General features: G+C 37.6%; 1 protein-coding gene and 1 long non-coding RNA gene across 5 annotated transcripts; one reads left to right on the forward strand and one right to left on the reverse strand.

Annotated features, from left to right (window-relative positions):
- The first annotated feature begins 108 nt into the window (after positions 1-108).
- Positions 109-12,450, forward strand: prr14 (proline rich 14). 4 transcript variants are annotated; one of them, XM_051888678.1, is made up of 9 exons: positions 109-484; positions 3,200-3,338; positions 4,154-4,197; positions 4,289-6,913; positions 7,458-7,520; positions 8,689-8,839; positions 8,928-9,037; positions 9,168-9,236; positions 11,061-12,450. In XM_051888678.1, the coding sequence occupies exons 2-9, from the start codon at positions 3,318-3,320 to the stop codon at positions 11,383-11,385; spliced, it is 3,408 nt and encodes a 1,135-aa protein (XP_051744638.1). In that variant the 5' UTR covers positions 109-484; positions 3,200-3,317; the 3' UTR covers positions 11,386-12,450. The 4 variants fall into 4 exon arrangements, with proteins under 4 accessions (XP_051744638.1, XP_051744639.1, XP_051744640.1 ...); XM_051888679.1 differs by lacking the exon at positions 7,458-7,520; XM_051888680.1 differs by lacking the exons at positions 109-484; positions 3,200-3,338; positions 4,154-4,197; positions 4,289-6,913 and having other exon boundaries at positions 6,924-7,520.
- LOC127509745 (uncharacterized) lies at positions 12,245-14,674 on the reverse strand. The gene is made up of 3 exons (XR_007929360.1): positions 14,345-14,674; positions 13,438-13,607; positions 12,245-13,029 (listed from the first exon to the last, which is right to left on the reverse strand). It is a non-coding gene; the product is annotated as an uncharacterized LOC127509745 (long non-coding RNA).
- Between the last annotated feature and the right edge of the window lie 1,070 nt (positions 14,675-15,744).

The raw sequence follows: 15,744 nt of genomic DNA on the forward strand, positions 1-15,744 counted from the left end.
TTAATATTATAGCTATTCTGACTAATGCACTTTTTTTGGAGTTTCCCTTTTTGCTATTTTACAAAGCGCCGCTGTTTGCAACACGAGGTTCATTATACAAACCGCGGGACTCCACATAAACCAATGAAAGCGTTTTAAGTTTACATCGGGACAAAGACGGCTGCTTATGGCATCGCTATTGGTTGCATTTCTCCCTCCTGAAACCTAATTGGCCAGTACGTTGACGCTACACATTTTCAATTTGTCGCAATTTCAGAATCTACCCGAGAGGCGGGACATGGTTTACTATGCAAGGTTCTGATTGGTTCTTCGACTGACCGAGAACACACTCGCACCGAATGATAGGTCTGAACCGTCAGCGCAACGGTGAAACTCGGGCGCCGTCCGGCATGGAAATGTCACACAAACATCGGTGTTTTAGAAACAACGCCTAAAGGAGATGTTTTCACAGCTTCACAGCACGTTTTCCCTCAAACGATTTTAGGTTAGTGTGCAGTTTATTTACATAATTTACACCTGTGTCTGAAGTACGAGATGGTTAAATACTATTTTAATGCAGTGTATTTGACTGGTTTGTGCGTAGATAGCAGCATAGCTCTGTTAGCCGCAATATACGTCGACGACGTGCACAAAACCAGTGTCTGGAAACTAATATTTCTAATAAAGCCGCTGCTGAGCAACACAACTCATGACCGTAACCTCCGAAGAATTAACATAGTTTAATCTTTTGTGTTTTGAGAATTTATGTGGGAATCTGTTTGACTGTTATGGTGTATTATTCTGCTAAAGTGAATGTCTGCGATATGAAACTGCTGTTGTTTCATCTTTTTTCGGTACAGTAGTGCTGAATGTCGAGTCGTTTAGCCGTACAGCTAACTATAACACATTATAATGATGAGAAAATGTATAATATTTGTCTAAAAATATTACTAAATGCATACTAAGTTTGGTATCCAAACAAAATATTAGGATATTTTTTTTACCGATCGCAGCGGATACTCTTATTAAGCTACACGGTATGATGTGTATTTTGCAAGTTAATTATGTATTTTTTTATGATGATGTCGCGCAAGAATTAGTAAATACCTGACAACAGAAATGTGTTTAATTAAATTCAGACAATGTCATATTCTTATCGTACACATCTGTGTGTGATAAATATAATGATAACTGAGGAGTTTCTGCCTGTATCTTTGTTATATTTTTCTTGTGGTGTTGCTACGCGCTTGTTGTGTTTGTTTGGTTTGAGTTGATCTATTGCTCATTACTGTGATGACAAGGTCACATTTCTCATTTTCAACTAGCTGAAAGTTTAAGTTTTTCATGTTTTATTTGCGTTGGCGTTTTAATTAGGCTAACCATAATAACCCTGGTTATTATAATTATGATAAAAGTTTTTAAAAGTTTTGTTCTTCGTGTAACTTGTTCTTTTGTTTTTATTTTAAGCTTTACTGTCTAAAATTAAAGAGAAATGTGTACACCACAGTGTTGACTTAAAGGGTTAGTTCACCCAAAAATGGAATTTCTGTCATTAATTACTCACCCCCATGTTGTTCCACACCCATAAAACCTTCCTTCATCTTAAGATATTTTTGATGAAATCCGAGAGGTATCTGTCCCTTCCATAGACAGCACTTTAATGACCACTTTCCAGGCCCAGAAAAGTAGTAAAGAGATCGTTAAAATAGTCCATGTGACTGCAGTGGTTCAACCTTAATGTTATGAAGCGACGAGAATACTTTTTGTGCGCAAAAACAAAGCAGAAATAAGGACTTTATTGAACAATTTCTTCTCTTCCCCCTGTCAGTCTCCTACACTGTTCACGTTGTAGTCACAGTGCAGGCTTCCAGGTTCTTCGTCAGAACGCCGGCTCAGTATCTCAGTTTTGTCATCATACTCACCTTCATAATTGCATGACTTTCATAAATGAAGATATTTTGAGAAATGTTTTTTTTCCCCATCCTACTAGGGACTGCAGTTGAAGTGACAATTACTGAATAAAATGCATTATAAAATGGTTAGTTCCTGTCCTTGATTCTGATTGGTCAATAGCTGTGTTTTATTCACGATAAAACACGGCTCTGACCGCTTCACCCAACTGTTCTGTGTATCACTACACAACACCCTTAGCAGTGTAAACTGTGTGTTCTCAATTGATATAAATGTGCTGTATTATGTAGAAGAGTATTGTGAGAAAGAGATCAAGTAAGCGAATTTATTACCTGCATTCAGATTTAGCATTTTCCTTCAGGTCAGTCCTGTGTTCATAATAAAAAATCTGTTTAAATGTCTGATGTATTATCCTGTCCTTTTAATAGTTAAGGGGTTTTCCCATGACTGACAGCGCTAGTCAAAGCATTTGTCAGTTGCATCTTGTCCCGTGTTCACAACAATTCGGTCTTTGCAGTGTAAAAGTCTTCGTTACTGACTGACACACTCATAAAGACAGTCTTTGCCACCATTTAATGGTGTAATAATGTAACTTCTGTTGCTGGTCACGGTCAGGGACTGTTTTTTCTGGCGGAAGGAAGGCTTTTAGTGAAAGTTTACTTCATGAAAGTTGCATTGATACATATTTTTGGCTTTAATATTTGTATTATGTGGTAACCGTTTTATAAAAGCAATAAGGTACTCGAGGCTAGTGCTGTATCGTGAATAAGTCACGGCTGAAGGGCATTGCAGCCAGGCACTCTGCTTCACGTTGTGCCTAACAACGCCCTTCAGCCGTGACTTATTCATGATACAGCACAGCCTCTCGTGCATTATTGCTTACTTAAAGTCACCATGAAATTAAAATGGACAGTTCTTATTTATGGAATATTGCAGTTTTTATTATAAATGATTTAGCTGTGCACGACATCTCTTTTCTGATGACGTACCAATCAATTCCTGATGGACAAATCAAGTCTTGCCCAACATTTTTTCTTGTTTGAGAAGCTGTTGCAGTAATACCTCACAATAGTGAGGAAAAAGCTATCGCAACTTCCATTTCATGCTGACTTTAAAAGGTTTTATAATTTTTAAACTAGGTTTGTTCATCATTTTTCTATCTTTTTTTTTAATCCTTAATGAATTCTAATGACCATAAATTGTGTTTATTTAGTAAATGAGTGCTTTATAATAACTTTGTAAATGCATCAGTGTAAACTAAAATAGGAGTGAAACTGGCTAACCAACCAGTGACCTGCTTGTTCCACAGTTGTGATGATTTGGGAATAAGGCTGGCAAACAGAAAAAGTGGACTGCCCCACGAGACCAGGAAAGAGACTCAAAGATGAGGCTCAGTCATCACAACCTCAACACTTGAGCTCATCCCCATGCGAGAGACAAACAGCATGGTAATGTCATGTTGTTTTTGTCATCCCTCAGAACTTTCACATTTCTCCTTTTTCATTGCAACGTAATTAGCTGACAACTTCTTCCAGACATAAGTCACAACTTAATGAATTCACACAAGCTGATACAAGTTATAGAGATGTAGTCAAGAATAGGTTGCTCACAGAATACAGTTTACAAAACCTTCCAAAGCATTACTCATCATACTCATGAGGTGTTAATGTTGTAAGAGTCACTAAGGTGTCAGGGAGGGAAAACAGACACAGTGGAACAGACAGTGGCACACCTTTGTGAGCCATTCAGAGAAAAAACAAAACAAAAGAGAATAAAAGTGTAGATAGTGAGGAGTGAAGCCAAAAGGGTCATTGTTTAGGTTTTGCACAAGTCATTTAGTTCTGCCACTAGTCAACGCACTGGTTCTGTGAATCACATGACTTCAGTTGCGCTTGTTGTATATATGGCTATCTGCATGTCATTTGTTGTCTATGTCTAATAACCTGTAACAACTAAATTTATTTGGAATTACCCAGATATGAGCAATGTAAGTTTAGTAATCTTCACAGTTAGTTTATTGTCAGATGTTATTGGCTTTTGTTTTTGTTCATATTGAGTGCAACAGTTAGATGATGGAGGTAAAACTCGCATTCGTTTTTTCCATGGAGAAATGAATTTTTTGCAGTAATGTATAAACCCTTCAATACTGATCAACCATGAGCGCAGAGGTGTATGCTTCTGTTACCTTTTTTCAACTTTATTTAAAGAAAAAGTCTTCTTTGTGTTAACCTACTTGTCTTTATTTATTTTTTCTTGTTTTCAGACAAGCTCTGGAGTTAAAGCTGAGATGGAGGAGCAATATTCAGAGTGAGTGGTATTAGGTCAGATGGACAATAAGGATCTGTAACCCTTAGCCATCAAACATGTTTTAAATATATCTTTTGTCTCTTTATTTTAGAGGTGAAAGCCACAAATCGGTGTCACCTTGTCTGACCTCACAGTTAGGAGATGGCAGCACCACAAAGGAGCAAAGCCATGACTGGAAGCCAGTGCAGAAGGAGTCCCCAGAGAGCCCTTCAGCAATAAAACGATGGGAGATCGGTCCGCTTCTACAGTCATTCAAATCCAAGATGGCTAGCTTCACTGAGATCGTCATGAGCCCTGTTCGGCTTTTTAAGCCCAGTGACTCTCTGTCCTCAATCGCACTTCCTGAACAGCATGAACCATTGATAATGCAGTCAAATGTTGAAAATTCAACCCGGACTGAGGAGGGCGTGACTGGTGATGATAAATGTAGAAATGGATTGTTTCCAAAAAGGCCTTCTTCAGAAAAGGCACAGTGTAACACTGCTCCAAAACGCCACAGAGTTGCACAGAGACTGAATTTTTGTACAGTTTCAACAAGTAACAACCACAAGCCAGTATTGGATCATATTCAAATGCACAACGAGGTTGCACCAAATGAAGAAAATCAGATAGACTGTCCTTCAAGCCAGTCACAAACCGTCCTTCAGGATGTGACTCATGTTGCCAGTCCTTTCCTCAGGACTAGAGCAAATCTGTCCACAGACAAACCTTTGAATTCTGCAAGTGCCATGCATATGTCTAGTGAAGCCAATGCTCAGACAAATGCGGTTGTTGTTCTGCGTCAGCTGTCAGGTGAGAGACAGACCCGTAGAAATGACACAGCCTGTGGATATTGTCCTAAGTCCTGCTCTTTAGAAGAGGGATCAAACCTAATGAAACCAGAGCCAAACAGCAGCACAAACAATACTTGCTTAAACAAGCCTAATCCTGGAGCCTCCTCTTTTAGCACTTCCTCTAATTTTGATTTGATAGATAAAGACACAAGCACAGGTGGTTCGTCTGGCAGTGAAGAATCCTATTCACGGGTGTCCACCAGGAAGAGCCCTAGAAAGAAACCGTCATGGACGGCTGAGCCCACCTCCACTGAATTGGCTGCTTTTGTGACAGGATCAAAGCCTTTGGGTGTGGAGATGAAGGAATCACAGTCTAAAAAAGTTATGGAGTGGACACACCACTCGACTGAAATATCAGACCCTCCAAAAAGTTCTACTGTCGGGGAAGTGAGAGCAAAGAGAAGCAGAGAAACTCCTCGGATAAAGAAAGACTTGCAGGCAAGGAGGAAATGTGACATGCAAAACGCTAAGGGAAGACCTGCAAGGAATAAAAAGTTAAAAGACAATGGCATCACTCGGGAAATAAACCAGGAGGATGAAACATTTATTCAGGTTAGGAAAACGAGGAAAGGGGTTTCTATGATGCACCCACTCCAAGACTCAGATGTGCCCGTCTGTAGTAGTAATACTGCAGATGTTGAGATGAGAAATTCTGTAGAGACCTCAGAAGAAAAGGGACAGGACAAGACGATGAGAAGTCGGTTGAGAAAAAATGTAAAATGTCGGACGTTACTGACCCCCAGCAATGAAGTTGATGCCACTGATGCTACACCCTCTCAAAACTGCACACAAAATGTTTCAATTAACAAGAGTGTGCACGGCAACGATATAAATATCATGAATGGTCCATCAGAATCTCGAGGATTTCAGCAGCCACAAGAGCCTGAGGCTCGAAAAACAAGACGGCATCTCAAAGGTTCAGGTGATGCTTTGCAGAAGAGAAACCTTCGTCCACCCAAGCATAAGTTTGAGGACTACAGCGTGACTTCAGTGGTTGATCCAGCAGGACCAAGTAAACCTTCAAAAATAACACTACTGCACCACCAACAGTCTGTTACTGTGGCTGAGGAGCAGGTAACATCTCTTCCTGGACTTGAATTAAGAGAAGAAATGAAGGAACTTTTGTCACCTGATTCAACAGCTCCAGTGCATTTAGAAAGAAAACTAAGCAGACCCCTAAAGAATGTAAACCGACCAAGAAGAAAAGATGTTTCCATTGCAAAAAGAAAAGGAACTATTGGAGGCGAGGATGAAGCAGAGAGCCAAGAAAAGGCATCAGAAGCCGTTCCAGTAGTGTCGTTGTCAGGTAGCGGTTCCAACCGCCTCCTGCGCAGCTACTCCTGCCCTGAAATCCCGTCCCTAGTATCCAGTGACTGTCATTTACCCCGGTCCCACACGCATGACAACAGCACTACCTCACCCAGCAGAAAGAGCTCACCCACTCAACTTCCCATCCACCATCACTCTCCGTCCAAGCGCACTCGCCGGCACACCGTCTGCAGTGTGGAGATCGAGCGAGAAATTGCCCCTTTGTGTCTCCGTAAAGAGGTGTACCCTGCTAGTCGGGGTAGCCCTTTGTCCCCCTCTTCCCCTTACTCTCCCTCCACTTCTCTCACAGCCTTAGCCTCATGTTTTTTGTCCAGTCCTTTAGCGTTCTTGTCTAAAAGCTCAAGCCAAGGGCGTAGTCATGCTAACGATGCCAGCGCTGGCAGCATTTCAGCTGCCTCCAGTTTTGTTGCATCATCATCATCATCATCATCATCGTCCTCCTTCAGTTCCCCTTTTACTTCCACCCTCACGTCCTGTCACGCTTTATCCGGCCTCTCCTCTGTTGTCACTCCCAGCCCTGAGACACCTTCTGCCTCTGTGTCATCACTCTGCAGGTAATTTATCAGATTCCCATCCACCCTATCCGAGTATACTCGCTTTTTTACCCACTATTAAGTATGTATTATGTATGTACATTATTATAATGTAGCATGTTGATGATAAGGGGTGCTCTGATCGATCGGAAACCAAATCGCTCTCAGCCGATAATTGCTTATGACTTGGGGCCAGATTTACTAACAGCTTGTGCCAACACAGACCCTCTTTTGGCATTAAAAAACTACTGTCAGGATTTTCTAAAGACATGCAGTAAAAAATTAGCACTGAAAAGGCATGGGCAGTTATTTTTGCTGCTGACCTTATTGCATATGCATTTGAAAGAGGTTCCATTTCAGACGCAAAATTTATGGGAGGAGAATATTTAAATGAGTCATACAAAGTGATTTGCTAAGGTTTGTGCTAGTCAATTTACTGGTATTTGCACCATTATTTACCGCATGTCTTAAACCAGATGCTAATTTGCGCTGCTCTTGGTAGATTGTGTTAGTCATTATGGAAATGATCTGCATCTGTGTTCTTTAATTTGTGTGTCGTCTGTAGATCACGCGCAGAACTTTCCACTCCTATCAGTGTGGGAAAAATAATTATAATGCTGATTACATGGTGAGGTACAATTCAAACATCTTATTAAATACATGTAATAACTTTTGACCAATCGACATTAACAATAGCAGCTATTCAATCTGAATACATACGCTGATCTCCCTCCACTCTCTTCTAAACTCTTCCATCATAACAGTGCGTTGACCTCAATAAACCTCTGGGCCAGTGTTGCCAAGATTTCACTCGAAAAGTACACCATACACAATAAAATAAGCAGACATGGCAACAATGTACCAGAGAAACAAATTCAAAAGAAACTTGTAATATCAACACCCAACAAATGAAAAATTAATTATAAATACAAAAACTCATTACATATTTAGATATTAGAATAAATTGGTGGATAAAATAAAACAAATAAAATGACAATAAATATTAATAATTAACAAACCCCTGGGTTATAATTGACATCAGTCTGACACATTGTAGGCTCTTTCCTCATAAGCCTATCTGTCTTAATATGGATAATTTTTGTGTAAGCCTCCCTTTTTAATATTTACACTACCATTTGAAAGTTAGGAATCTAAGTTTTCCAAAGAAGTTTCATGTTTTTTAAAGAAATCTCTTATGCTCGCCAAGGCTGTGTTTATTTGATCAAAAAGACAGTAAAAATGGTAATATTTTAATAGCAATACAATTTAAAATAACAGTTTTCTGTTAATAAATTTTAAAATGTAACTTATTCCTGTTCTAAGCTGAATTTTCAGCATCATTACTCCAGTCTTCAGTGTCACATGATCCTTCAGAAATCATTCTGATATGATGATTTGCTGCTTAAGAAACATTTATTATTGCGTTATAAGCAGTTGTGCTGCTTAATATTTTTGTAAAAACAGTGATACATTTTTTTTCAGAATTCTTTGATTAATACAAAGTTTAAAAAGTACGAAAAGTTTGGTCCAGCGCTGCATTCTTGCTAGATGTTGTAATGTATTAATGAAAAAAAAATCCTGAGCATCCCTATAAATAATGCTTCATGATGGAAAGAATGCTTCAAATAGACTCCCTGATCGATGATTGGTATCGGCTGATACTGCTTCCAGTGATTGGCCCCAAAAATCCTGATCGGAGCACCGTTATTGATGATCTGAGACATTTTCCCCATAAGAAGCAAGACCTTTAAAAAGATGCAAGTCAGTTGTTAAAATCCAACTTTTCTTCCCTCAAGTGCATTCTCTCAGAGTTCTTTGGAGGGAGACCATGGGGTGCTTCAGATGGAGTGTGAGGAGGCAATAGATGAAGAAGAGAGATCAAACTTTGACCTTAAACTCTCTGCAGCCATCTCAGAGGAGAAAGCATTATCAGACTCTGAAATCAAGGTGTGAGTTTTCTCTTAACTTTGGTTTTTGGTTTAAAATGTATCATTTTTCTTAATCCTTTTTGCATCTTCGCTTTCTGTGTGAACAGACAGACATAAAGGAGGGTCAGCGAGGAAAGGTGTCCTCTATTCGTATCCGTAAGAAGATTCCAAAGCCTCAGAATAATCTCACCCCTATGGGCCTTCCTAAGGTCATCAGGTGTGTAGGCATAGAGAAGGTTATGGACTTGGTCATATTTATCTTTTCTCCTTCTTCCTATCTCAAGCTAATGTATGTTTAAATTTACCTCATCACAGCAAAGATGCATTTCTTGTTTTGTGTTTTACAGAATAAAGAAAAAGGATTTCAGCTTGGAGGAAATCTATACAAACAAAAACTTCAGCAAACCTCCTGATGGGTGAGACATTTTTTTCAAATATGTTTTATTTTCTGGGTAGTTGATTTTGATAACCCATTTATCAACTTAATTGATTCTGGAAGTTTTCTGGCCAGGCACCACATCTGAAATCAGACCATCCAAATACCACCTGTATTTATTTATCAACATCGCACAGATCTCTTTGAGTGCAAGCTTAAGAACATTAACACTAGGACAGCATTCAATTACAGTGTATAGAGCAAATTATCAAGTCCATTTCAAACACATGAAAATTAAAGGGTTAATTCACCCAAAAATGAAAATTCTGTCATTAATTACTCACCCTCATGTCGTTCTAAGACCTTCGTTCATCTTCAGAACAAAAATTAAGATATTTTTTGATAAAATCTGATGGCTCAGTGAGGCCTGCATTGACAGCAAGATCATTACCACTTTCAATGCCCAGAAAGCTACTAAAGACATATTTAAAACGGTTCATGTGACTACAGTGGTTCAACCTTAATATTATAAAGCGACGAGAATACTTTTTGTGCACCAAAAAAGCAAAATAATGACTTTATTCAACAATATCTAGTGAAGGGCGATTTCAAAACACTGCTTCATGAAGCTTTACGAATCTTTTGTTTCAAATCAAGATGTTCGGAGCACCAAAGTAACGTAATTTCAGTAAACGAGGCTTTATGTGATAAGTGTTTCGAAATTTCAATGGTTCACCACTGGGGGGCATGACTTTGGTAGTTTGATACACGCTCTGAAACACTGATTCAAAACAAAAGATTAATAAAGCTTTGAAGCTTCATGAAGCAGTGTTTTGAAATCGCCCATCACTAGATATTGTTGAATAAAGTCGTTATTTAGTTTTTTTGGCGTAGAAAAAGTATTCTTGTTGCTTCATAACATTAAGGTTGAACCACTGTACTCACATGAACTGTTTTAAATATGTCTTTAGTAGCTTTCTGGGCATTAAAAGTGTTAATTGTCTTGCTGGCAAAAGAGGCCTCACTGAGCCATCGGATTTTATGAAAAATATCTTAATTTGTGTTACGAAGATGAACCGACGGGTATGAAATGACATGAGGGTGAGTAATTAATGACAGAATTTTCATTTTTGGGTGAACTAACCCTTTAAATATGTTTTGAAATAATTTTTATGTAAAAACGCCCCTCAGACTGGTTGCATTTATGATTTTTATTAACATTTATTTATCTGTCACTCTTTTAACTTTCAGGATTTTTAGTCCTCGCATACATGTGGGCAGACAGAATAGCCAGTTTTAGTAGGCCTTTAGTGCAACTTTAAAGAGTTTTTACTGCCAAAGAAAGAGCATGGGCTAGTGCAGGTTTTCCCAAACTGGAGTTCATGAACCCCTGGGGGTTCTTGGGGGAACTGCAAGGGATTTGTGAGTTGATGAAAAGCTATTTTAAAAAAGCTATTAAATCATAAACAAACAAACAAAAAAAACTTTTCCCCTTGTATTTTATTTATTTACCTGCATGTCAAGTGAACCTTAATAACATCAGATAACCAAGAACATGTGAATGTGTTGTTAAATTATTAAATAAAAATCTCATGGGTACTTCAAGTAAATATTTTCAATTAAAGGGGTTCAGCTGACGTAAAGGTTTGGGAATCCCTGGTCGAATGCATTTTTTTTTTTATTTTAATTTTTTTTTTATTTATACTATTCTATAGTTATATTTCATTAAATATTTGTATATAGCATATTAGGACTTGAATTTACCATGAGAGCATGCAGTTACATTTTGAGATTTTCGTGAGGTGTTTTTATTGTTTCCCTTTTAACATCTGGTCAATGAAGCTACTATTGCAAACTTTTTCAGACGTTTGGAAACCATATTTGAGGTGCCTCTTAACCGGCGAGATGGCTCTCAGTCTGTCGTGGGCCAAAAAAAGGTGAAGCGCTTTGTCGAATTCCCTGAACTGGGTGTTCCCAGGAAGCCCAAGAAACCTCTGGTGGGTGTAGTGGCAGGGGGTGGAGCCCAGAGGAAGGCAGGAGGAAACTCTGGGATCTGTAGAACCAGAAGAGGTGTCGGGGTCTCTTCTAAAGTGGAGGACGGCCTCACTTTGCAGGAACTGGAGTCACTTCTTTGCTCCAAGCTTGAGGAGCTAGACACCTGGATGGCACTTCAGCAGGTAGCAGGCTGAAGCAGAGGTCTTGTTTGATCTGTACCAAACAATGGGCTTTGTGGGTATTATGTTGAAATTTACTGTAAATTCATCAAAGCAACAATAAATAGATTTGCAAAGCTGTAAAATCTGTTTTTGATTACTAGTGTACTGTAAAGATTTTACAAATACATCACATTCTTTATATATTTTGCAAGGCAATGGTTTTTATTTTGTAAATTGGTCTGATAAACAAGAAACACCCTTCAGAAGGGGTAACTGCCTGCCGTTTTGTCCTTTTGTAACTGTTCAAAGGAAGAGCACTTGTTTACATTAATCTGTGACATGTGTGTGTATATATATCTAATTCCTGCTCGCCACATCTCCATATCAAAAAGTGTTTTAAAGTAAGAGTTACTCATAAACCATTCCTTTCTCAGTATCTTACACATTTAAAACATTTAAACTTCAGTTGAATGCCTTATTTGATACACTCTCAATATGGCCTGTGTAGCACAAAGGCTTTTACAAAGTTGTAGCGGCAGCATTGAATACAGTGAGTTACCAGCGAGACAAAAGTTTGCATTGTTCAGTTTTAAATTATGCTTTTTGCTTCTCATAGAAGCATAAAGGATTTAAAGGTTTCAATGCAGTCTGTACTTTTACTCAGGTACTCTAAATGTAGTCCATTCACTTAATTAAGACTTTTGTTCCTCTTTGATGTAGTGACTTATAATACTGCTTATGGTGTTTGAACATGTTGAATGGTTTGTGTGTAAAATTGTTTGATATGTATAGATGTCTGGGTTCTGTATTTCTAACAGAATACAATTGAGCTGTGTTTTGTATATTAGTGTTTGGTCAAGTTGTTTGTATAGAAGTTCACAAAGAACAGGTGTATTTTGACTGTTAAACATTTTATTACAAATCCTGAAAGACATGCAATGTACAAAACATCAAAAGCACAACGTATTGAAAATACTTATTTACAAGAACTGAAAGTTAATAACGTAACGCATCTCAACTCCCTGCGAGTGTTTCAACGTTTCATTTCCAATTTTCATTAAGAGCCTAAATAAAAACACTTGCTGAAATGTAAAAGTAGTTTTTGTCTGGACAGTGTTGATGGATTTGTTTTGTGTGCATGGCTCCATCTGCTGCATGTGTAACAAATTCCTGAAAGCTGCTGTACCGTTTTTGAACTGCATTCAAAAATTGCATTGGTTTAATTGCTGTGATATAATTATTTCACTTATTAGTAGGATCCAATATGTTTTGTTAATACTAAAAGCATACAAATTTAAATTGTTTAGCAAAGGTTGAGCTGTTGAATCCTTTTTTTAAATACTAGGTAGCAAGTTTTGGACTTTTGATCCAGACTATTGGCAAGCACCATTCAAAACCCACAATGAATTTAAATAATGACCGTTAATGCTCCAATGTGAGCAATAAGACTCGTTTCTGCGCTCTTACAGTTCATTTAGCTGTAGAAAAGCTTCTGCAGTGTTAATTTATGAAGGTTACAATGTAGGACAGAAATGCAATCAGTAATGGAAAGATGAGAATTAAAACCACCCAGGCCACAATGGACCCAATTCCCCATTTACGAGCTTTGTCGGCGTATTTCTTAGCCATATCCCTTGTCTCCTGGCGATCATCAAGTCTTTTTCTTGTCTCTCGTGCCTTGAAAAAATGAGGAAAGAAGGTGTCAGATTCTTAGGTTGTATTAGCGTATGCATACGTTTCTTTCAACACTGACTACAGTTCTTAAGTTTCATACTCTTGTTTTCTTTGTTTATCTCCTCTTTGCCATCAGCATCTGTTATTGGCAACATATCTCAGCTGAATGTCTTTACAGAAACTTAATAATATATTGTCTCGAAATACTTAAGAAAGCCATATGAAGTGTTTATTTTCATTGACATCTTGTGTTTGTATACTCTCTAATCTTTCACTGAGACTACATGGTTGGGTTAATTATTAGTTAAATTTTACATAGGAGATTAGTGATACTTATTACAATAGTAGTGCTGTAATGCAATGGTACATTACTGACATTTCAATAATACTGTATTAATAAGCTATCGTTACCTTGACAGAGTACATAAGGGACATAATTCCAAAGCAGGAAAGGCCACATATGATACTCCATATGGCTAATTTCCGATGATCTGTGTCCTTACAGACTGCGAGACACTGCTCAGGCTGTTCAAGAGAAGTTTCAGAAACTTTCACTTCTTTTAGTTCGTGCGCACTCATCTCTGTTCAGAGTAACAAATAACAAAGTATAAATGTAGGGAAGCCAGCATGGAAGTAATGGCACATTACTGTATTTTGATGATTTTGTATTGTACTTTATACTGTAATATACACAGTGTAGTGCAGATAGCTAAGTTGCGAATAATGAGCCAAGCAGTGATTTTAAAACAAGATGAACAGGTTCTTGACACTGATTTTTTGCTTTCAGTTTTAATAGGGGGTAATGTAACATATATATCATATATATATATATATATATATATATATGATATATATGTCAGATACCCAGAGTGAGAGGAAGAATAAATGTATATTAGAAGAATTTAACAGGGATTTAACAACATCCTCTCAAAGCATTTAAGACAAAACAAGTTTATTATCTCTTATTGTCCTGAGGCTTGAAAAACAGGTATGGACAGAAACAATCATAGTTTGACAGAAACTGGCATCAGTATTGTAAGATAGTGATGACAGATCTCACTGCTAGTTTTGGCTATGAGCATAACAAACATTATTACTTGGCAATCACTGTTGTTTATGATTTTGACTGTATGAACAGCCATTTCTTTATCTAGTTTCTGAATGACAAAGGCATGGATTAAATAGCCATGAATGGACTGTCACGATGAATCTAAAATCTAAAATCTGCCTCCAGAAAGATAATAATCTTTAAAGGAAGCATCAAATGAAAATCAGGCCAGTTGAAACAGTTACTGAAACTAAAGCTCTCAGTACTTACAGACTCGCCCAGACTTGATCTTGAAGGAAGAAAGGTCTAAAATTCCTCAGGTCGACCAGAGATCCAAAGGTATTTATTAACCAACTTTGGTGTTTTTGCTTTGAAAAATATGTCTGTGACCAATGCTTTTCTAATCTTTCAGTTTATGTAGTTCTAGTTTCTAGTGTCCTGTGAAAAAACTGTCACATGTCGTTGTCACAACTTCCAGGCGACTTCCCATCCAAACTTCCTCTTAATGTCAGTTATGTGTGTGAAATATTTAGGACAGCTTCTTTAGTTCCAGTTAGGCCTTTGAGGAGATAGGCAGAGTGTGAGAGAAATGCTTTGAACCTGTAGTACAACAGAATAAAATCCACACCTCTTTTTTTCAATGTTCCCTCCCACCGTCTTATTCACTCCCACACAGCTTGAAATACCTCGTCCCTTCACATTCTTAAACTCTTACGTTTATCAGTCTGTTTACCACACCTTGTTTCTCTTGGTGAATCATGAGTAGTTCCCGCAGACTTTGTAACAGAGAAGCTTTGACTTGATGACAAACTGTTACTCATTCTCTCTCTCTCAACTTTTCTTTCTTTCTCTTTTTTTACACAGCCTCACAAGATTCAAGTTCTTGACATGTAAGCTGAGGTCCATGTGCTCCCAATTGTACATAAACGTTGGACAGCTGCATGATTTACAGCCTGCCATGTTTAATGATCATTTTCTGACAGATTATGTATTGTTTCCAAACTTCTTTTTGTAAAAACATCAGGCATGATGTTTTTAATAGACAGGATATGAGAGTTAGAAGTCTGCATATTTCAGGTACCACGCTCAAGGCCAGGCATCCAGGTCACTTGATACTTAAACTCATCCCATGTGTCTAAATATGATATAAGATACTCAACTCGTTTTTTTTCTCTCTCTAGAATCTAGATTTGCATCAGCCTTTCCACAACAATATTCAGTGGCCCCATGATTTTTCCAGCTGTTTGTGATTTACTTGATAAAGATTTTTGTACAAATATTTTTACCTGATAAAATATTTTAGAGCTCGGCATAACTAGAAACATGCACACTACTGTTCAAAAGTTTTAGATCGGTAAAATTTTTAAATATTTTTAAAAGAAGTCTCTTCTGCTCACCAAGGCTGCATATTTGATCCAAAATACAGAAAAAAACTGTGATATTGTGAAATATTTTTACAATTTAAAACTGTTTTCTATTTGAAAATATTTTAAAATGCAATGTATTTCTCTGATGGAAAAGTGTCACATGATCCTTCAGAAATCATTTTAATATGCTGATTTGCTGCTCAAGAAACACTTATTATTATTATTATTATCAAGAAACACTATTATTATTATCAATCAATGTTGAAAACAATTGTGTTCTTTTGAACTTTCTATTCATCAAAG

This window comes from Ctenopharyngodon idella, chromosome 3 (assembly GCF_019924925.1).
Source record: "Ctenopharyngodon idella isolate HZGC_01 chromosome 3, HZGC01, whole genome shotgun sequence".
Lineage (NCBI taxonomy): Eukaryota > Metazoa > Chordata > Actinopteri > Cypriniformes > Xenocyprididae > Ctenopharyngodon > Ctenopharyngodon idella.

What these genes read in the sequence shown, in the direction of transcription:
- prr14 (XM_051888678.1), top strand. Translation starts at nt 3,318, where the DNA reads ATGCGAGAGACAAACAGCATG. An exon ending in ATGGAGGAGCAATATTCAGA is followed by an intron (nt 4,198 to 4,288) that starts GTGAGTGGTATT and finishes TCTTTATTTTAG; the next exon opens with AGGTGAAAGCCACAAATCGG. An exon ending in ATTATAATGCTGATTACATG is followed by an intron (nt 7,521 to 8,688) that starts GTGAGGTACAAT and finishes TCTTCCCTCAAG; the next exon opens with TGCATTCTCTCAGAGTTCTT.